Genomic DNA, 21,801 nt, shown 5'->3' with positions numbered 1-21,801 from the left:
ACCATTTTCCTAAAGTAATATTGTTCGTTCAGAGCGCCATTGTGTTATCTTGAACGGCGCTCTTAAATGGACGTATTCAGGTTGGTGGCTTGTATTTTTTACGAGGCGTCATTTTATTAGCTTCTGATTCAGTTTCTGATTTTGTGTCAGTATATGACAGTTGTTTTCCCTGCTGCCAGGTGCTGTCGCTGGGGTCTTACCGGGCTTTGGAAGGCCCGCACGCCTACACAAAATAATTATGTAATTATTATAATTATTATTAAAAGCCCACTGGGGACTTCTTTCAACTATTTTTAGTGGAAATTGTGCAGTGAGGCTTTTCTGGCTATGTCATGCTTTAGCAACAGCAAGATGTCTATTTATTGATGGGTACAGGGAAATTATTAGCATTAGTTTGGTTTGCCCCCGTTCTGCCCCCCTCGACTAGAACTCGGGAAGCCAAGACCGAGTGTCCGGAATCCTGATTTTGGAGGAAATGCTGATGCAGCCTTGCCGCATCAATACTCGTGCACAAAATCATCATTTCACTGCGTCTGTGAAACTATCTGGACGAGAGGGGGGGGGGGGGGGGGCATGTACTTAATTTGTTTTCGCATGTTCTGCGCTATTAAAGCTCTGTCTCCAATGGGCGCAACGTATCTGGCATCTGTCAGAATGCGGCAATCTGATGGCACACGCCACCATCATTTTGTGTTCAGTGTCTCTAATAAAATGCGTTCAAATGAGCGGACCGCTACCACGCGGCGCTAACGTCAGTCCTCCGAGTGATTTCGATTGGCTCAGAGGAATGACGCTTACGTCATAGCTAGCTTTTCGCGCGGACAATCCGCGATCTAGTTCGCTCGTCTCAACCCACTTTAAGTAGCAGGTGCTTGTGCTGCCTAAGTGTGTGAAGTGACTTGAGGCCAATACGTACGCAGGCTCGGAGCATCGCAGCGGGGACGACTCGTGCTCGCGCACCACGTGTCGCTTCGGCGCCGAATGCCACAGCGACCGGGGACAGGCGTACTGCCGCTGTCGGCTGTCGTGCGCCGACCAGCTGTTCGCACCCGTGTGCGGCTCGGACGGCTTCACCTACTCCTCCGAGTGCCGTCTCCGCATGACGGCCTGCATCCGCCAGAAGAGGATCGTGGTTGCCCATCAGGGATCCTGCGGTGAGCCAGACTGTACTCCATGCTTTATCTATGTTGCTCTTGAGGACCTCGAGAACGATTTTCCGCACTCCCAGTTCGGGCGCTGAGATTTTGGTTGCGTCTTTTCTTCTACGACGGGATGCGACAGTGAGTATATAAAACAAACATAGCATCCGGCACAAAAAGGCATGTCGGGTCGGTTTTCTCATGTTTGTCATTGCCTCCTAGACCTGCTTGAGCCCATTACGCGTTTCGTGCGTTCGCTAGCTGGAGAACTCGTCAAAGGCAGAATGAACAAGCCTAGCCCAGCCAGGTTGTGAGTGCAGGGCTGAAGCATAAGATTAAACGTGCGGAAATTTGGTTTTCAGCCGGTTCAGTGTAGTCCTTACTGTCACCTCGGCACTAAAAGAAGAGAGCCATTACGACGCAGCACAGTGCACCAAAGGTAAGTCAGGAGAGAGCGTGCTCACTTTTGCACCCTTCATTACTTTTCGATGCTTTCTGCTTGTAACTACAGGTGTATTCTTGCTTTAGTCCTACATGGCGCGCTTTCTGTATCACTCTGTTATAGGCTGTCGTTGCAGTCATACTTAGCGCATGACAGCGGAAGGAAATTGACGACACGTCACTGCTGATGCAAGAATGAAGCTGTGGATGTCACCTGCCCTACATACAGGTCCTTGAAGGTGCCGTTTTTAACTAGCGCGGCTTTGTCAGACACGTGCTGGACCGCCGGCCACGTGACCCTCACCGGAAGCAGGGGCTCCAGCAGCCGTGGCGAGGCGCGCGCGCCGCCCTATCGATCGATACTTTCTCCGCCATCAGGAGTAGGGCCCGTGAGGACGATGGCGCGCCTGCTACTATTTGCCGCCGCTGCCTGTTCGCTCTTGTGCCTGAGCCGCGGATGCTACAAATTTCCCGCAGACGTGGTCGACCCGTGCCTGGAGAAGCGCTGTGAGTGGGGCGCCGAGTGCCGGCCAACGCTGGACGGCCGGGGCGCCGACTGCGTCTGTCCGGACAAGTGCGTCTCGTACGGAGATGCCCGGGGCTCCCGTCCCGTGTGCGGCTCGGACGGCCGTGATTACCCCAACAGCTGCGAGTTGCGCCGGGCTGCCTGTAATGCCATGCGAGACGTGCAGCACCGCTTCACCGGACCCTGCGGTGAGCCCTCCAAATGGTACAAGGCGCGGCAATTAGTCCCAGCCGGAATCGGATGCTCAGCGTCTATTGATTTGATAGAATCCTTGCGAGCGCCGCAGTTGTGATGTCCCTGCTCTCGCAACCTTGGCCACTCACATCGGGAGCTCTGTGAGTGGTAGACAGAGTAACAATAATGATAATGGTTTCAAAGAACTTGTGTTTCACTCTATAATAGAATGTCAAAAGAAGGTGCAAAAGGGCTACAAACAGAGGTCAGGTTTTGAAAGCTAATGCGGCAACCGATGGGCATCGGGTTGGAAAGCTAATGGGATATGGCTCCAGATAATTCTTTATCATCGCAAGATGACTGTTTAGTAGTTGTTCAGCGAAGACTGTGAACAATCAGTTCCGACTATATATTAAAGAGGCAATGCAGGTGACATAATTTACGCCATACTACTGACGATCGGCTTTGCGTTTCTTCGTCATCGCAGATGCCTGCATGTATCCAGTGTCATGTTCTACAATCTCAATATAAATGGATGTGCTTGTATCTGCCAGGCACTGAGGCGTATAATTTCGCTTCGTCTGTCGCAACGGTGTTCGTGTTACGCACTAAACGCATTAGTCTGGCTTCTTGACGATTGTTTTGTTACTTTCAGTACCCGCTTTAAAGTAGCACCCTGGATGCCGACACATTTCTTAAACCGCAACAAGTTAGTGTGAACGGAAGGAACATGGTCCCCTAGTGTCTGGAGCTGTAGAGGCAGGAACTGTGCTTCAAAAACAAAATGAAAGGCAAATTGGAATCGTATCGTGTCGCTTTTGTTACTTCGCCCGCAATTGGAATGAAGCTGCGTGATTAAGTTTCTAATGGCGTGTAAAATAATTGTAAGGGATATTGAAAGTTTGGTTAACGCGTCTACTGAACTTTTGTTTTTACTTTCTACAGCTTGTATTACTTCCCTTGCATTTTAGGCTCGACTGTTTCGCAAAACTTGCGGTGCTTTCGAGATCAGGAATGTACTTATGGTTTTTGCGATACGTGAGCTCTTTTACAAGCTGCAATCCTTTCCGAGCATTTAGCATGCTTCCTTAGCCTCCCATTGTGGTAATTAGCCTGCATCCAATTGATATACAAGAATGTAGATTCAAGATGCATTCCCTTTCCATTTACCCTTTTGGTATGATGTTCGTCTATGTGTAACACCTAAGTACATGCTGATGCGCACCTACAAGGGTGAGTTTTGTCAGGTACGACGAGTTCGAGATCCATTCACTGTCTCCTAATATTTCCGAAGGGGGCGACATTCAGTAATCAATATAAATGCGCCAAAACCGCGCCTGACTTCAAGCAAACAACCCATAAAGGGCTGCGAAAGACTGAATACGAAACGCTAACATCTTGACCTAGATGTGCTGCGCCTACTTTGATCAGGTATAACAGAGCTAGACTGACTTAAATGTGCAGTAACAACGAACGCAAGCACCTCAAACAGAGGTATACTTTTTCATGAGGCATGTACGAAAGGAAACTTAAAATATTCTCCCAGGAAAACTTGCAGTGGGTAGCCCGACGGCCAAGCTAAGATAATAGAAATTGCTTAAGTGACCTTTCCTTGAGCAGAACAATGTTACCTGGAATCATCATCAGTCATGCCTCGCTATATAGTTGGAACGAATCCGTAACGAAGGCTTTTGGTCTCGGTTTCTTTTTCAATATTGTCTGGCACAATGGTTTCAGTGTAGCGTCATTCAAATTGCATTCTTTTATCTTCATGAATTAATAAAAAGGGGTCTATTTTTGTTGTATGAACGTTAAACACACCTGCCAGAGGCCATACACTCAGCATGGTGGCAAGAAGAAATGCTAATTGGCAGGGAGGGAGCCTGTCCTGTCCTTATAGCTCTCGTCTACTTTCGTTAAGTTTCCGCCGCGGGAAAGCTTAAAGTGCACTATAGCAAATTCTTGTAACCACAAACACGATGAATCACGAAGTATATTATAGTATTTGAATATTTTATAGAACATATTGCCCTATTGCTGTCGTCAAAGACCATTTGGATGTGGATTTGGACAAGAATGTCGCTTTTGAGCTGTCTATCCAGCTAATCAGTGGCGATTCGTTACAACAAAGTATCAAGCGAGCAGGTGTCTCCCTTTTCTTGAGATTTTCACTAATCCCTTTTTGCAACAAAGGAAGAATAATTTGAATGCAGAAACATTACTGCCTGCACTCTTGAATATCACGTGGTGACTATGAAGCCTCCTTGGAGCAACCGCTTGAACTAAAATGCTGCCGTCAGTAAAATTTGAACCGAGGCCGAAGCAAAGAGGTCAGTTTCGCTGGCTACTGTGTTATATCGCTGAGCCATCTCGTTGTTGTTTTTTCAACGCGGTTTTTATTACAATGAATGAATGTTCTATGTACACTATGTACAGGCTAATACATAAACAGTGCGAAATCAACATGATGAGCAATACGACACACATAGGCAACAAACCTGTAGGCGTGATTCAATGCATATCGCATGCTCCTTCTTATTATAACTCTACATACGTACATACTTCCTTAAATTTACAGTCATCCTGTTACAGTGTTTGTTTGGTTTTTTTTTTTTTTTTTTTTTCGGAAGCAACAGATTCCCAATATCATTCCATAAAGGTTTTCGTGGCTTATGTGATCCAATTAGAAAAAATACGTCAGAGCGTCATCGCGATCTCATTACGTGCCGAGCTGTCAGTCCTTACGCTGCGTTTCGGATGTCATTGACTTCATCGTCTTCATCTCCTGAGACAAAGTCAAACCAAAGTTTTTAGTAAGATCTTCCATTCTAAACAAAAGCTTAAAGCATCCATTAAATGCCAAGCTTAGCATGGCAAGAAAAGCGAAGCTGAACGAAGCAACGCTTAGTTAAACGAGTTCTAAATGATGATTATCAATGTATATCCGTGCTTAGCCAAGCTAAACTTCCGCCTAATGTTTTTCGCCTGTGAACCCACGAGTCGTACCCGTTTGTCTATGTGCTCGCGTGTGTGGTACATTGTTTATCCTTGCGAAAAACATTTGCGGTTGATGGCAATAACTTCGTGTTTTCCTTTTTTTGGCAAAATAATGGCTTTGAACTGGTGATAATGTAACGAAAACGTAAAACTTGTGAATACTAATAGAGACTTAGTTTACCGCGGCCGTCTACCGCTACCGCGCGCCGCCAGCATAGCATACGCTGATTGGTCCCTGCGTGTCGAGTCCGCCGGCATTTGACAGAAACGTGGTGCCATCTGTCATTATAAGGATGACCTGCGCATGCGCACTGACGTTCACGCGGTAGCGGTAGGCTGTGGCGGTGGCGGTCAGTGGTAGCGCTAAACTAAATGTCTCTAATTTGTTTTCTTGGCCACCCAATCACAGATAGGCGGCAGCCTTCGTGCACTTAATTGTTAGCAGCGCCATGTGCCACCTCAGTTGCTTCGAATCGCTGCCCGTTCGCTGTACGCTAGGCATTTATCAAGTGGCAGGTACTATTCTAGTTGACATATATGTGGCTTTCGTCGACTGAACCCAATATAAAAGATATTTAAAAAATATTTGTGCCTTGCTCCAGCACGTTAGGTAGATTGTTCGCTTTTGAGCAAACAGCCATGGCATTAGCCAGACTTATAGTTCTTACCATGAACATGTGGCCTTTCACTGCACGTTTCAGGAACTTTGGAATTGTGCATACTGTGATACTTTAGAGACTGCGAACAATGAAGCCGTAGCGTTTCCAAAAGGTCTCTCTTTTTTTTTTTTTTGGCCATGGTCAGCGACCAGTGAAGTTCAAACATAATTCCCTACTAGACCGTATGCCGCCAAACCATCGACAATGTAAACCTATTGCAAGCGCAACAGTGCAACAATTATTGTATGAACAGTTTCGAGACAGGTTAGCCTCATTATGGTCACTAAATATCATATCACTTAAACACCATATCATAGACCTCAGTGAGATTAGAAATATAGATGGATGGGCATGTATTCTGTTACTGCGGTATATTTGAAAACTGGGGGCATTGCAACAGAATTGTTGATCAAGAGGAATATCGCTACATACATTGACCCATGTTTCAAAGCCAGCGATAGGCAGCAGTTATCGTAATCAACATTGATGTGTGACTGTACCATAGGTTATCCAGTACCATCACGTACAGCTAAAATCAATATGAAAGGGAACATGGGAGCGCGTGGTCTTGGCGCTTTGCAAAGCGCTGCCACTAACACAAGACGAGAATGGGTGGCACCAAGGGTATGCTCAGAAAGAGCAGCCGTCCAAGCTTACTTTGAATGCGTTTTCACCACTGATTCATATCATCTGTCGTTGACAGCGCATTTGAAAGCACGGAGGCCACGCACTCCCGTGTTCCCTTTCATTTTGCTTCTAGCTGTACTTACAGCCATGCTGAGGACAATAGTTTGCTCCAGAGCGACAACCGTCTTCGACGGAGAGGCACACATTCCCACTTGTATTTTTCGAATTATCACTAAAAAATACGGATTTGTCTGTGAAGCTTAATGCCCCAAAACGGCTCAGGCGACGAGGGACGCCGTAGGAGAGCGGGAGGCTAATTTTGACCAACGGCGGTTCCCGAATGCTGACATCACACAGTATACACATGCAGTTTGCATCTCACTCTCAACGAAATGCGGATGCTGTGGCCAGAATGGAACCCACGCCTTCGGAATCGGCAATAGAGCTCCCTAAACACAAAGCCAAATTGGCGGGTCTTTTATGAAGTGGTTCATCATCATCATCATCATCATCATCATCATCATAAGCCTGACTATACCCACTGCAGGGCGAAGGCCTCTCCCATATTTCTCCACTTAACCCGGTTCTGTGCTAGCTGCATCCACTTGACCCCTGCGAACTTCTTAACCTCATCCGCCCACCTAACTTTCTGCCGCCCCCTGCTACGCTTTCCTTCCCTTTGAATCCAGTTTGTTACCCTCAGCGTGGTTATGACAGAAATATATAAAAAAAAAGGCTTTTCAGTCGTTAATTCTCACCAGTCATAAGAGAGACTAAATCCAAAAAGCTTAGGTGCGCTTCCGAGGCAGCACAAGAGACTGGGCCAATATTGTTAGTGAACAGGCAAGGACTTGCCCAATATAGGCCCAGCGCTGTCATTCTGTTACCAAAGTTGGTTGGGCCATTGTATTACGAATCCAACACTGGCTCTAAGTATTCCATGACCAACCAATATTGATCATGCCTATTTGTAATTCTACCAACACTGGCCCATCATATCCGATGCTCTCACAATACCAATGGCTATGGCTGGTCTGGATATCCGACCTATCACCGATATTAGCGACGCTATTACATAAGAATGGCTACAACGAATGGCGCTGCCCGTCATTCCTCTTACTTTGGCTGATATATGGTTTATGTTGGACAAAATATGTCCGCTTTATTACAATGGCCCGCCAATGTCAGATATACGTTAGCATACCTCAGCCAGCCTTGCCTTGTTCCGATGACTTGCATTATAAGATGCAAATTGGTATGCTGCTGCACAGGCAATGTAATATTAATTGAGCAATCGCAATAACGCGTTTTCGTGGTTCCCAGATTGTGTCATTTACATACTTTAAATGATCAGTAGCGCTGTTAACATCAATTTCGGTAAGTTACCTTTGTGTTTTCAAATTATTTTGAAGGCGTATTTTATTCATTGCAGTTACGCTTTGCTTCTTCCCGTCGTGTTTACTTTAACCCCATTTAAACATTCCTAATGCTACTTCGTTGACGCCGTTTTCTGTCACGCTAGATCTTCAGTGGCTTAAGCATTCACTGGAAATGGCCGACATGTTGAGTACAACCAATTTAGATGAGACCGACGATCGGTCGACGATGTCTAAATATCAACTTCGCCAACGGTCGCCGGTCTAGCTACCAGGTCGGTAACTATACGTAAAATGTTGCGTGCTGACGATAAGATTCGATATAATTGAAATGACCTGCTACATATCGTGTATAGGCTATTGGGTATGGATATTGCTTGAATTTTTCAATGTTCTAATCGGTGATGGTCTAGTTCCTTCCGCGACGACGCGACTTCAGCGGCTTTAAGTAGAGATAATTAACAAGTTTTAGCAAACATATTTTCCAACGAATGTACCCGTTTTAACTGCATGCAGTGCCCTCGAAGACTGCATGTGGAGGCCTAAAGCTTCTGGGCCAAATATTCTTATCTTACTAGATACAGTCCAAAATGCACAGTATTAGTCATAGCATGATTTGTTCTTTTTGTTCAACAGCGTGTAATTTCTCCTATAGTTTGACGAGCGCGTCTAGGCTGCATGTTCATTGTAAGATGTACTCAAATGTGAGCGAAAAAGACGCACATAAAAAAGTCGTGAAAACGAATCTCTAAGGCAACACAGATGGCTATTCGAGTAATTTGTTGGCTAAAGGAGCACAAGGGAGGTGGGTTGACGAGAGGGGCTCACCAAGGTTTTGCCCTTTCAGCCGATCTCAGATGATGAGAATAAGAGCGGGGATGCAGACAACGTCGAATATGTTGCTGTTAGGAAAGGTATTTAGGCACATTTTTCTCAGCATTATTGTAACTTTATCGAAACCATGAGATATGTTCGTTTTTACAGTCATAGAACAAATGCTTGCAATAACAGTGAGGTAAGTTTCAACCTTACAAACAACGGTCAGAGGAAACACGTAAGGTACTGCCCACAAAGTTAAGCTCAAAAACTGCGTAGATGTAAATTCTAATTAATTCCTTAGTAGCTCGCTGGCACTTTTTTTCTCTCAACATTTTGTTTTCTTTGGGCCTTGAGCAGCAATGTCGCGCTTTTGGTTAGATGAAACTGCTTGTGCATATGCCGACGCAGGCACAGAACGCGCAGGTAGAATGAGGGATTCTTGTTACGGACAGTGGATTAATTCGTGGTAGTTGCGGCTGCATAGCGGTGTGAGTGGCCTGTTTGTATGGGGGACAACCAATTTGTTCATTCGCTCCACCTCTGGAACTGCTGTTAGATATTAAGGACTGCAGTCGTGCGTTGTCAATGGCTCTGACACGAACAGTTACAAGCATAAATCTACCGCAGAAATATAATGATTGTAAGTTCTAAGCTGAGCCCATAACTTTGGAATCTTTCCAAGATTCGTCAAGCCTGGAAAGGGGCAAGATGTTGAATTTTCTTTTCGCTTTCGCAGACCCTTGTCGTGGTGTCCAGTGCCCGGCCTCCCAAGTGTGTCAGCTGGACGAGCAGCGCAACCCCATCTGTCGCTGCAACGGCGCCTGTCCCGGCGACCTGCGGCCCGTGTGTGGCTCGGACGGCCGCACCTACCCCAACGAGTGCCTGCTGCGGGTCGAGGCGTGCCGATCCCGGAGGGCCCTGCGGCTAGTGTACCAGGGCGCCTGCTCGCAGGGGCTCAACCCTTGCGGCGCGCTTCACTGCCCCTTCGAGTGCAGCATCGACCGATTCGGAAAGGCCTCCTGCGCATGTCCACCGCCATGCCAACAGGTGAGTCTTATCTGGTCCACGTGATGAACAGGAGAATATCCCTGAACTTTTCATGCTCTATGCACGGAACTTGCATGATGTAACGCGGAGTTCGTATCCGTCCCTAATGTCTGGCATGTGTAACCGAATAATCGATATAAGCCTGGTAGCAAAATACCTTGTAAAAACTTGGAACAGAACGCAGCGACAAAAATAGGCGCACTGTGAGGCCACCGCAACATGCCTCCTCAGGAGTACCTTCCCGCTGTCGCTCCTCCGACCACCCACCCCCAAAAAAAAAAAAAAAAAAGAATGGTATTTCCCGCAGAAGCTGAGACCACGCTGAAGTAGAATGAAAAAGTGGCGGTGAAAGCGAATTCGTAGACGCTATGGAAAATCGATCAACTTAAATCTAAAGCCATGCAGTCGCAAAAGCTAGAGAACTGTATTCAAAATACGATACAATATTGTGTAGTTCTGTCATAACCGTCAGATATTTTTGTAGTTCTGTAGTACATTTCTTTAACTCTATTTTTTTTTCTGTAGTTTTCTGTTGTCTATAGTTATATAGTACTTTTCTGCTGCAAGTTGAGAAAATTCTGATGTTGCTACACAAACTTCTGTTGTCACAACAAAAATTCGTAATTTTTTTTCCGACTAGGCAATACTACTAAAAACAGTTTTCGCATCTCATCATGCGAACGTCTGTAGAGTTCTCTTTAATTGCCTTGTAACCTGCAAAGTAGTGAGGGAAAGACAATGAGGAAGGGTGACGATGTGGGAGAAGGCATATGAAATATATATACAGGCACCGTAGCTTGCCTCACAATCGGGAATCAAGCCCGCTGGCGCACCAAAAAAAACGGAAAAGAGCACGCACTGCCTGGACACCCTTCCCCTTGTCCTGCCAAGCACCCAGCAGCAGTTCCTCCGACAAAGGCCTCTTGTCCAAACGCTTCAAGGAAGCGGCTAGCACACTTCCTTCGCCCACATATACTGGGCACACCAGTAATATATGGTCCACAGTCTCTGGGATGCCACAAGTTGAACATTCCGGCGAGCCCACCTGTCCAATTAAATGCAAGTACTTGCATCATGACCTTCTTTCTTCTCCCCTTCCCCTTCCCCAGTGCAGAGTATCAGGCCAGATTTGAATTATTCCGGCCAACCTCTCTGCTTTACCTTTCAATCTATCTATCTATCTATCGATCTATCTATCTATCTATCTATCTATCTATCTATCTATCTATCTATCTATCTATCTATCTATCTATCTATCTATCTATCTATCTATCTATCTATCTATCTATCTATCTATCTATCTATCTATCTATCTATCTATCTATCTATCTATCTATCTATCTATCTATCTATCTATCTATCTATCTATCTATCTATCTATCTATCTATCTATCTATCTATCTATCTATCTATCTATCTATCTATCTATCTACCTATCTATCTATCTATCTATCTATCTATCTATCTATCTATCTATCTATCTATCTATCTATCTATCTATCTATCTATCTATCTATCTATCTATCTATCTATCTATCTATCTATCTATCTATCTATCTATCTATCTATCTATCTATCTATCTATCTATCTATCTATCTATCTATCTATCTATCTATCTATCTATCTATCTATCTATCTATCTATCTATCTATCTATCTATCTATCTATCTATCTATCTATCTATCTATCTATCTATCTATCTATCTATCTATCTATCTATCTATCTATCTATCTATCTATCTATCTATCTATCTATCTATCTATCTATCTATCTATCTATCTATCTATCTATCTATCTATCTATCTATCTATCTATCTATCTATCTATCTATCTATCTATCTATCTATCTATCTATCTATCTATCTATCTATCTATCTATCTATCTATCTATCTATCTATCTATCTATCTATCTATCTATCTATCTATCTATCTATCTATCTATCTATCTATCTATCTATCTATCTATCTATCTATCTATCTATCTAACAATGAGGAAAGAATTCTACTGAAGGAAGAGACACTAACCATTGCTGTTCGTTATTTCTTCGGTCCTGTTCCTTCCAAGCTGTTTTTCAGCCACTTATTCACATCAACTAACTCCAGCCGACTGGAACTGACGCAGTACTAGAGTAAAATTGCTCACTTTCGTTTCCTCTTTGTGTTAATTTTTTAATTCTCCAAGAGAACTGCTTGACGAACGCCGTTGACTTCCAGGTGCTACGTCCCGTGTGCGGCTCGGACGGGAAAAGCTACGACTCGGCATGCCACCTACGACGAGAGGCGTGCCTAGCGGGCGACGCCGAGCTGCGCGTTTCGTACGCCGGCCCGTGCGACGCAGCCGCACCCTGCCACGGCTACCGGTGTCCGCCGGGCGCCTTCTGCGCGCCGGATAGCGCAGGTCAGCCATCGTGTCACTGCCCGCCCTGCTCAGAGGAGTTCGAGCCAGTGTGCGGCTCGGACGGCATTTCATACCCCAACGAGTGCAAACTGCGTCGGGAGACCTGTCAGAGAAGCACGGCACCCGGAGGATCTTCGCTGCCGCCTGTCGCCGTGGCCCATTCTGGACTTTGCTCGGACCCCTGTGACGGAAGACAGTGCCCCTTCTATGGCGTTTGCGAGGTTAGTGTTTAGTCGCAATCATATTACTCGAGTGGCTACCGTTCTCTCGACGCTCACTACAGTGTAAAAAATAGTGACTCTCGAATAGGATCAGCCCATACTTTACAATGGTTTAATTTACAGCGACAGCTTTACGACCTTCCTCACTCGGTAGTACCCATAAAGTTCAGCACCTTCGCCTGACCATACACGTGTCTCGCGCTGTGTTTGCTTTCTTCAGATAGGGCTAGACACACTTGTCATTATGTCCCCCCTCCCTGCCCACATGCACCCTGCGCCTTGCGCTTCGTGGGAGATATGTAAAGTGAGGGCAAAACACCAGAGGCGGATTGCACGCGCCCGAGTAGATTGGGTACCGCTCCCGGATCACTGAACTGGGCCTGTGACTGCAGCGCTATCTATTATCCCTGCAATAAATGTTGATTTAGGCGGGAGAGTTTGAACATTGACAGGAGGGTGTAAGCAGGCGAACAGAATGCTTACTGTCAGTCTCCTTGCATCTTCGTCTCAGTGTTCAAAACTGCTCGTCTCCATGTTCGCTTCTCTCACTGTCTCATTTTATCAAGTGGCCCACCTACAGGGAGTCGTGCCCGCCAGCAGTGGCGCATTGTTATGCAGAAGCTTGTTATGCAGTACGCATTAAGGAAGCGTACAGACACAATAACTAATGAAAGCGTAACAGAATTGTTTATTGTGTGGTCATGATCAATTTGAAAATAATACAATTATTTTGTAGCGGATTCGCTTCCACCTCTACCGCACGCCATAAATTGACAAATAGTTTTCCATGTGAACAAGGAAAAATGATAGGCGCAAAAGGAACAGACCGGAACAATGAAGACTGAGTGAAGTAACAAATGAGAGTTATTGACAACCTGTCTGGAGGGAACAAATCGCTGTGAGATGCAGTGCTACGTGCGAGGAGAGATAGTTGCCCGTTCGTTATGGTCACTTGTACGAGAAGGAAAAATGACGGAAATGTGAGAATATGGTGTTTTCTTCTCTGGGTGACCTTAGCTGTCAATGCGATGCGGGGCGTGTTGAAGACAGGCCGGCCACTGTTCAGCAGCAGCGCACGTATCTGACGCAGGGTGCCCGCTGCGGCTGCCCGCCTCCGTGCCCTTCGCCCGTGGACGACCCGGTGTGTGGTTCGGATGGCCTCACGTACGCCAACGAGTGCGAGCTCCGGCGGGCCTCGTGCCGCCACCAGCGCGCCATCGCGGTGGCCTCTCGCGGCGCCTGCGACCTGTGCCGAGGCGTGCGTTGCGAGCTAGGCGCTCGCTGCGAGAGCGGCGTCTGCGTCTGCCCCCGAGATTGCCCCGAGGGACTGGAGCCCGTGTGCGATGCGCGCGGACAGCCGTACGCCAACGAGTGCCAGCTCCGCAGGGCCTCGTGCCAGCAAGGAAGGGACCTGGGCCCTGCGAGGCCCTGCGCAGGTGCCGGTCTCGACCAGGACGCCGACGGCGGCAGCGGCGACGGCTGCGCCTGCCGCTACGGGGCGCTTTGCGGACCCAACGGCGACTGCCAGTGTGACATCCGCTGCGAACCGGTGAGTTGTAAATCGCGATTTGTACGGTCTGTGGGCTGCACTCGTGGTTCCTACAGTTGTACAAGATTTAATTAATTTCTAAAAAAAAAGAATGTGTCCAGCATGGATTGCTCCCCTTAAATTCACCTTTAACTTTCCTAATACTCAGGAGTGGGGATATATATGACTTTCAAGTTGCAAACTATAATTGATTTTTATATAGTCTTACTCTAGTCCCTTTGATTTCTCGAATCATATGTAACTCGTCTAGTTTACCAATGCAGTTGTATTTGCACCATTTATTTTGTTTTTAATTTGTGATTACTCATCTTTATTGTTAGGAGACTCGCCTACTTATGAAAAAGTGTGACCCTAAATCTGGACCACGAGAGTGACAGAAAACCTAGAAGAATGAGGTTGGCGTGGAGCTCAATCCGCGGGCATTTCAGATCCTAAATGGCAGTTTTCCCGCATCCCTCAAAAGGAAGGTATATAACAGCTGTATCTTGCCGGTACTCGTCTATGTGGTAGGAACGTACAGGCCAACGAAAAGGGTCCATCTTAATTTGAGCGTGGGTGAAAACGGCTCAAAATAAGACTGAAAATAGCAAATTTTAGGTTTTTTTTCTTTTTACATAAGATCATTCATTTCAGTCGTCAATATAAGTTTGTGTTTTCTTAGATGTATAGACACCATGTGTAACGCTATGGTCGCACCACTAGTTGCTTGCTTGATAATTAAATCCGGCAATAGAGCCGGCCACATAGTCTGCTCGTCGTGCATTCCTACGCAGTCTTCTCGTCATGAATTTGCTTTCCGTTCGTGCATAAACAGTGAAATTTGTAAACAAACATGGATGGCTATAATAGTAGTAGCCTCAAGCAGCTTCCTTTATTAGTGGCGCAGTGTTTGAAAGCGCGCCAGCAGCACAAATAACGTTAAGCAGCGCAGGAGAAGACGCGGCTCGCGCAGGAGTTGTAAAAGCTTTGTAATGCAAACTAAATGCATTTGATAACACATATTGCATGGTTTTTGAGAAGGCGCACTATATGTGATGCGTAAGCTTCCTGTACTCCCGCTTGGGGTATTCTAAAACCCCACCCCACCAGATTCTTCAAACCAGAAGCAATTTGGGGGCTGAATTTCAGTGTTGCCATGACAGAAAGCACATTTTGTCGAAACCGCGTAGCCCTTGAATTACGTCTAAGCCTGCTTCAGACGCTGTAACCGACAGGCTTTAGTAATTAACTACTTCCTTGAAAGGCTTTATGAGATGCAATTGATCTATGAAAGAATCGTGAATGTTCGGAATGCCTGGAGAAACGCGCTATATGTGTCAGAGTGGCCCACAGCTACTTGATAGACATATGCGCCGTTAGCTACATCAAGGAGCCCATCCGAGAGAGGAACGTATACGTGTAATTGAAGCAATATTGAAAAGGAGGAATAATAATAATAATAATAATAATAATAATAATAATAATAATAATAATAATAATAATAATAATAATAATAATAATAATAATAATAATAATAATAATAATAACAAAAAGAAGAAGAAGAAGAAGAATTGGTTCACAGGAAATGAAAGGCGCAGTATCTCTCACTCTTTGTTGATTGATTTATAGATCGATTTATAGGAAGGGAAAGGCGCTGTAACTGTCTCACTTGTTTTTCTGTGGACACCTCAACCACGCCGTAAGGGAAGGGAGGAAGGTGGGAGTGAAAGTGGAAAGAGAGAAAGGGGAGCCGTAGTGGAGGGCTACGGAGTAATTTCGACCACCTGGGGATCTTTAACGTGCGCTGACATCGCACAGCACACGGACGCCTCTTCGTTTCGCCTCCATCGAAACGCAGCCGCCGAGGTCGGGTTCGGACCCGGGTGCTCTGGCACAGTAGTCGGGCGTCTTACCACAGCACCACCCCGGCGGGACTTTCTTTGTTGACACCTTCCGCGCCGTAGGTAAAGAGAGGAAAGTGGGAGTGAAAGAGGGAACAGAGAAAGTGGTGCCGTAGTGGAAGGCTCCGGAGTAATTTCGACCACCTGGGGACTTTTAACGTGCACTGCCATCGCACTGGAGGGTGGCTGATCCTTGCCCTACGGCTGGGGCGGTAGGTCAACGCCGCTTGCGGAGGGGGCTAGCCAGCCACCGAATTTTTATCTGTTGTAGGCCGCCATTGCACCCGCCACCGCTTAGGTGGTGGAGCTGTTGCGGCGCGCGTCTTTCTCTCCCTCTTCTTTTACTTTCTTCTCTACTTTCTCTCTTCTGTCCGCACTAGGCAGCGGAGGTGGCTCAGCTACAAAGCCAGTAGCAGGCCCGTGCATTTTCTTTTTCTTCTTCCTACAGCCACAACAACAATAACAACAACATCGCACAGCACACGGACGCCTCTTCGTTTCGCCTCCAATTAAACGCAGCCGCTGGCGGTCGGGATAAAAGGAGGAATGGATGTTTTATTTCCTTCTGACCTCAAAAATGCGGTATTGCACAGTGTTTTGTTAGACTGCATTTTTTTTAACTCTAAATGTTTGGCTCCAAACGAATGCAGGAGAAACCGCAGAGGCGCGCAGATGCGTGCCTGACACTCTTCTGACTGTCCACTCACTTCTCGACGAAGATGAGGGTCTACTGTTATGTCTGCAATATTATGCCATCCTATGTGCCAGCCACCTGGACCCCCCCTTTTTTTTTCTTCGTCTACCCATCATTTCTTTCGCTCGACGTTTTTTTTTTGTTTTTGTTTTTTCTCGTCGTAATTGTTGTTTTGTGACGTCAGATTCCTTTCGATCGCTCCTGTTCCTATACGGCACGTAATACGTTGTTTCGCTTTGCATTTGGGTGGCCGCCCCGTAATATCATTTATTTACTGGATCTCGGTGAACTCCTATACTTCTTACTTTTGTATTTGTGTGGCTTTGCGCAGATGATTATTGGTGTAACTTGAACGACTTCCCGTCTAACCCTGGCTTCTTTCTTGCCAGAAAATGGCGTTCGGTGAACAGCTCGTCGCTATACTGCTCCGCTTCTTGCAGCCTTCTCTCGGCGATCTCCGTAGACCTTGCTCTTCGCGAATGGCGATTCCAGCTTGTTGTAAATTGTAATATTCCGCTCACAACGTTCCTCCTCGCGATTTTGTATTTCTTAGCGGCAACCATGGGAGATTCTGCAACGTTTGCTAAGAGTACGCATAGCTAATTCCGCTACACTCACGCGCATTGCACCAGAAATGTTTAGTGGAATTTCGCGTTATCAGCCATGTTCTCACTTCTGATGATATTAGTTACGGACATCAGTAGGAACGATGTTTGGGTGTAAAGATAACAATTTACCTCATTTTGGCAAGAGGAACACGATGAAAGGAGCTTGAGGATTACAGAGAAACTTTAATAAATATTATTCAGATTATAATGTAATCTCAAACTGCTCAGATCACCAACTGAAGAGGGTCCAATAAGGAAACGCACAGATTACAATTAAATATGAAGAGGAAGGATAGGGCTACTTTATTTAAAAGAGAACACTTCAAATGTACGCACCCTAATACAATGAAGCTAAACCTTTGGTACATAGAGTATAGAATCGAAAATCTGCTCCAGAATTGTTCTCTGGTGTTCTGTGATAACTGGGTTCTCAAAGTCCGTTCGATTTGACTGAAGAGTTTAGCACTTGCAGACGTTCTGGAGTAGCCGTCTCATGTGCCGGAGCTTTCTTTGCTGCTGAAACTCTAGCGAATAGAAGTAAACCAGTAAGAACACAAATTGAGCGCTTGTAACTGCTAAAATCTCAAATTGAAAGTGCGCATTTCTGAGGTCACTAGTTGAAATTTCAGATTGAATATTTGAGGGATTTGAAGCAGTTCAAGCTGATGTCAGAGGTCGTGAAGTTTACTTTGATTCTTCGCTGACGATGTGTTCAGAACGATTCGCAGTAGAAGCTGAGGAATCAGGCTAATGGCGCCACATTTATAGGGTGCCTTGACGCGAGCTCACGTCATATTTGTTCACAGTTGAAACCGCTCCACTGTAAATCATTACTTCTTCTATGGAAAAGAAGCGGACCACACGTTAACCGGATCTACAATTATCATCTCTTGTCATACGTTGTGTTTAAATGATGCTGCGTGTTCCAGCACACGGAAACTTTCGTTTGGCAGCGCGTCGAAAGCCGTCATTCATATATGAACGATCACATATGGGACTGTCCTGTAAGAGCAAAAAGGGCATTGCAATAGATAGAAAGTGTGTTGGGGATACATTGTCCATAGAGAAACGTTAATTATGATTACGTGTTAAATGGAGAAATATGGGAGAGGCCTTCGCCCTGCAGTGGGTATAGTCAGGATGATGATGATGATGATGATGATGATAGTGTGGAGTGAAACACGCGGGATAATCGGCTCTGGCAATGACGTAGTGATCTCATGAACTTGCCGGTGATACCGATCACTTGATGCTACCGCTGGATGGAAATCCAATCGTGGCGTCGTCACGGCCATATTTAGCTTTCTTCTGTCAAGGTCACGGGGACTGCAGAGACATAGAGTGGACAAATTTTATGTAAATTGGAAGCCCTACAGCTAGATCTGTAATAAAACTAAACGGTTACACTCTGTAACCCTCACCTATATCCCTAAGCGGCAGCAGCCGCTGTTACTCTGAGCCACGTCGCAACAGCGGTAATTATGCCACTGGATTGTTTAGACAATCTTAAGGCTGCAGGTGGTGGTAATGATGATGATGATGATGATGATGATGATGATGATGATTCCCTTAGTCGCATATGGCACATATTCACTGCAGGGGATGGCCAAGGTGCATTGCAGATGCAAATACCCATTTCGACTGCCTTCTTGCTTCTTCCTTTTTTCGCGTTTTCGCCAATCCCTTTTTCTTTTGTCCTGAATAATAATTTACACCTGCTACTGCGATATTCGCTGATGCGAAGTTCAAGCGAAGCTCTGTAGGTTAATTTAGTTTTGCAACGTTCTATGGTAAAGAATTTAATCGCTTTTTTTTTTTATACATGCCGAGTTGGAACAAACTCTATATTGTGCCCCATAACCTTGTCCCATATATTGCCGCTGCATTGTCCTCCTAGTGGCAATCCACAACACACGATATAGGTGAACACAATCCGTTGTCGCAGGTGAGCCCCGGCGCGCCCCGCGTGTGCGCCACGGACGGCTTCTGGTACCCGAGCAGCTGCCATGTGCAACAGGAGGCCTGCCGCCGCCAAAAGGACATCCGGCCCACGGACGGACCCGAGGCCTGTACCCATGGCTCACCCGGCAGGAAAGGGCCCAAGACGTGTGCCCAAAGCGCCTTCGGATGCTGCTCGGATGGAGTGACGCCCGCGCTGGGCGTCAACCAGGCGGGGTGCCCCAGTGAGTACCTGCCAAAACCTGCTTCATTGTAACTAGAAGATAAGAAGTCCATATTATGCTGACATCATATCAAATCAAAGATGACAGTACATATTAGTTTCCGTGGTCTGTTCGCGCAGTTTTTGCATCGTGTGCATGGCGCCACATTCCAAACAGTGTAATTTCTAACTTGTGCGCCTCTTTTTCATATAGTTGCTATAGAATGTTCCATGTTACTTCCACACTGGTATGAGCAATGCGGGACACAGAAGTTATCCCGATACTCGTCAAATAAGGCGCATTTTAGGACTAGCTCTGTCAGCGTCCAGTTGAGGACTACCTTTAGGCGACACGCATATTGTACGCGTATTTCCGCACTTGAATATACCAATCCTAGTGTAGCAAAAAATAGCCCGCACTGTCTAGGGCGCATCGTGTCCAGATGAAATACATTTACTTTAATTTTAATCTGTCGCCTCACACGAAGCTGTAAGTGGAGGCAAGAAAAAAAGAACACATAAAGAAAACTAGAAACGCATCAGGGACAATCGGCAACACTAAGTTGCCACCCACTCATTTCTAAAAACAAGTTGTTTTTTTCATGTAAAAATATATCTTTTCAGACAAGCTAATGCAAGAGAACAGTTGAATTACATTAACAGGTGAAATGGTTAGACAAAAATTCAAATTTTTAACTGAGCACGCACAGCGCTTCTTTCTTGTTCCCGCCTCGACAGGAGACCTGAGCAGGAAGGAGCAGTACAGCAGGGCTATGGCTTACGGGCCAGACAAATGACTCCAAGTGACGCGGCCGCATGGCCGTCGCTGTGTGATCGCTGAGTGCTGAGAGAGGCAGTGGCACAAAATGAACAGCTCAGTGCTTTAGCGACCGTTGTTGGTACAAAGGGTATAATTTTGTACCTCTGGAAATTGACCTCATAAAAGTGTCACTGAGGTCTTTCATAGTAGATCTCGTCATGATGGAGCTTATGATCGTGTTATCTGATATGACTGTTGCCAGGCTAGTACGCGTTAACTAGAATTTTGGTTTGGGCCTGTTGGTCAGAATGCATAATTATAAGAGGCAGAGCGAGCGGACAAGAACAAAGCACAAGACAACAGGACTGGCGCTGACTATCAACGTTTTATTGAAAACAGGGATCAGCATTTGTAATTTATATGCAATCCACTACCCACGAGACATCAAGAACCCAGAGGTGACATAACATAAAATTATCAAATTATGGATGATGGCCAGTTTGATAAGTTTAGGTTGTCACCTCTGGGTCCTTGATGTCACGTGCGCAGGAGGTTGCTTATAAATGCTGCTCCTATCTTTCAATAAACTCTCGGTAGTCAGCGCCAATCCCGTTGTCTTGTGTTTCGCCCTCGTCTACTCGAGCTGCCTCTTTCATTGGTGCGCGTTGTACTGTCGGCGCGGAGTGACCACTGTCTGCCAAGAGACAACAAGAAGGCAGAGATGATAAGACAGCAGAGTGGTTTGGGGAACACAAATTATTTAGTTGTAATATCAAGTAAAGATAGGCGATATTTTTTATGTAACGGACTGTATTCGAAAGGAGGGGGAACTTAGCACACAGGATCAGGTGGAAGGACGAGATTGGGAAGTTTGCAGTGAAGGGCTCAGGGGAGCTGCCCCAGCGCAGTGTTAATTAGATGTATTTAGGAGAAGTTTCTGGCCTTCACAGGACGTACAGTTAACCTGGAGGTGGTGATCAGGAGGCGCCATCAATATGGCCGCCACCGTACGTGTTTAGCAGCAGGAGTGCGCACCCCTGCCTTCAAAGCTGTGCATCTGTGCCGAAGTCACGCCGAGTGAGTGCATGTCTCGCAGGCGTGTGCAACTGCAACCGGCTCGGCTCACTGGCGGCCACGTGTGACGCCCTCAGCAGCCAATGCACCTGCAAACCAGGCGTGGGTGGCCTGCGCTGCGACCGCTGCCTGCCCGGATACTGGGGATTGCACCGCATCGCCGACGGAGTTAACGGCTGCTCCCCTTGCCAGTGCTCGCCCATGGGTTCGGTACGAGACGACTGCGAACAGATGACGGGCCGATGCGTCTGCAAACACGGCGTCCAGGTACTCACTCGTTCATGCAGGCTCTTGGGGCATAGCGGTAAGGCCTTACGGCGATTAGCAAAAGGTCTCGTTAGGCTTAGCCGCTCGGACTAAAGTCCACTAATACGTTGTTCTTTTCTTGCTGGCAATCAAATGAAATACGTTAACAATTGGCTGTTGTGTCGTCTAACATCATTTTTACTGCTGAATAAGTGACAGTCACACCACGAACAGTTCATTGGTCCTCCTCGACTGGAACAGGTGCAGTAACCTTTAGATCACCTGTCGCACCTGTCGAGATACCAGTAGATGTGAACTGACTTACCACCGTTAGTCAAGTCGTTTCCATCACAGACTACAGTACTCGATACTGGTATCTTGGAGTACTTGATAGCCTGCATA

General features: G+C 46.2%; 1 protein-coding gene across 1 annotated transcript in view; it reads left to right on the top strand.

Moving 5' to 3' along the window:
• LOC146178884 (agrin-like) overlaps positions 1-21,801 on the top strand; it is a 169,236-nt gene that overhangs the window by 121,397 nt on the left and 26,038 nt on the right. Inside the window, exons 3-10 of the mRNA XM_084578619.1 lie at positions 921-1,154; positions 2,058-2,294; positions 9,495-9,805; positions 12,023-12,427; positions 12,883-12,885; positions 13,518-13,976; positions 19,104-19,341; positions 21,176-21,420. Of these exons, the coding sequence (XP_084434745.1) occupies positions 921-1,154; positions 2,058-2,294; positions 9,495-9,805; positions 12,023-12,427; positions 12,883-12,885; positions 13,518-13,976; positions 19,104-19,341; positions 21,176-21,420 (2,132 nt within the window). The remainder of the gene's footprint in view (positions 1-920; positions 1,155-2,057; positions 2,295-9,494; positions 9,806-12,022; positions 12,428-12,882; positions 12,886-13,517; positions 13,977-19,103; positions 19,342-21,175; positions 21,421-21,801) is intronic.

Source organism: Amblyomma maculatum, chromosome 9 (assembly GCF_055883805.1).
Source record: "Amblyomma maculatum isolate TAMU_Amacu chromosome 9, ASM5588380v1, whole genome shotgun sequence".
Classification (NCBI taxonomy): Eukaryota; Metazoa; Arthropoda; class Arachnida; order Ixodida; family Ixodidae; genus Amblyomma; species Amblyomma maculatum.
The sequence above is the reverse complement of the archived record's forward strand: the minus strand, read 5'-3'. Positions and strand labels throughout refer to the sequence as shown.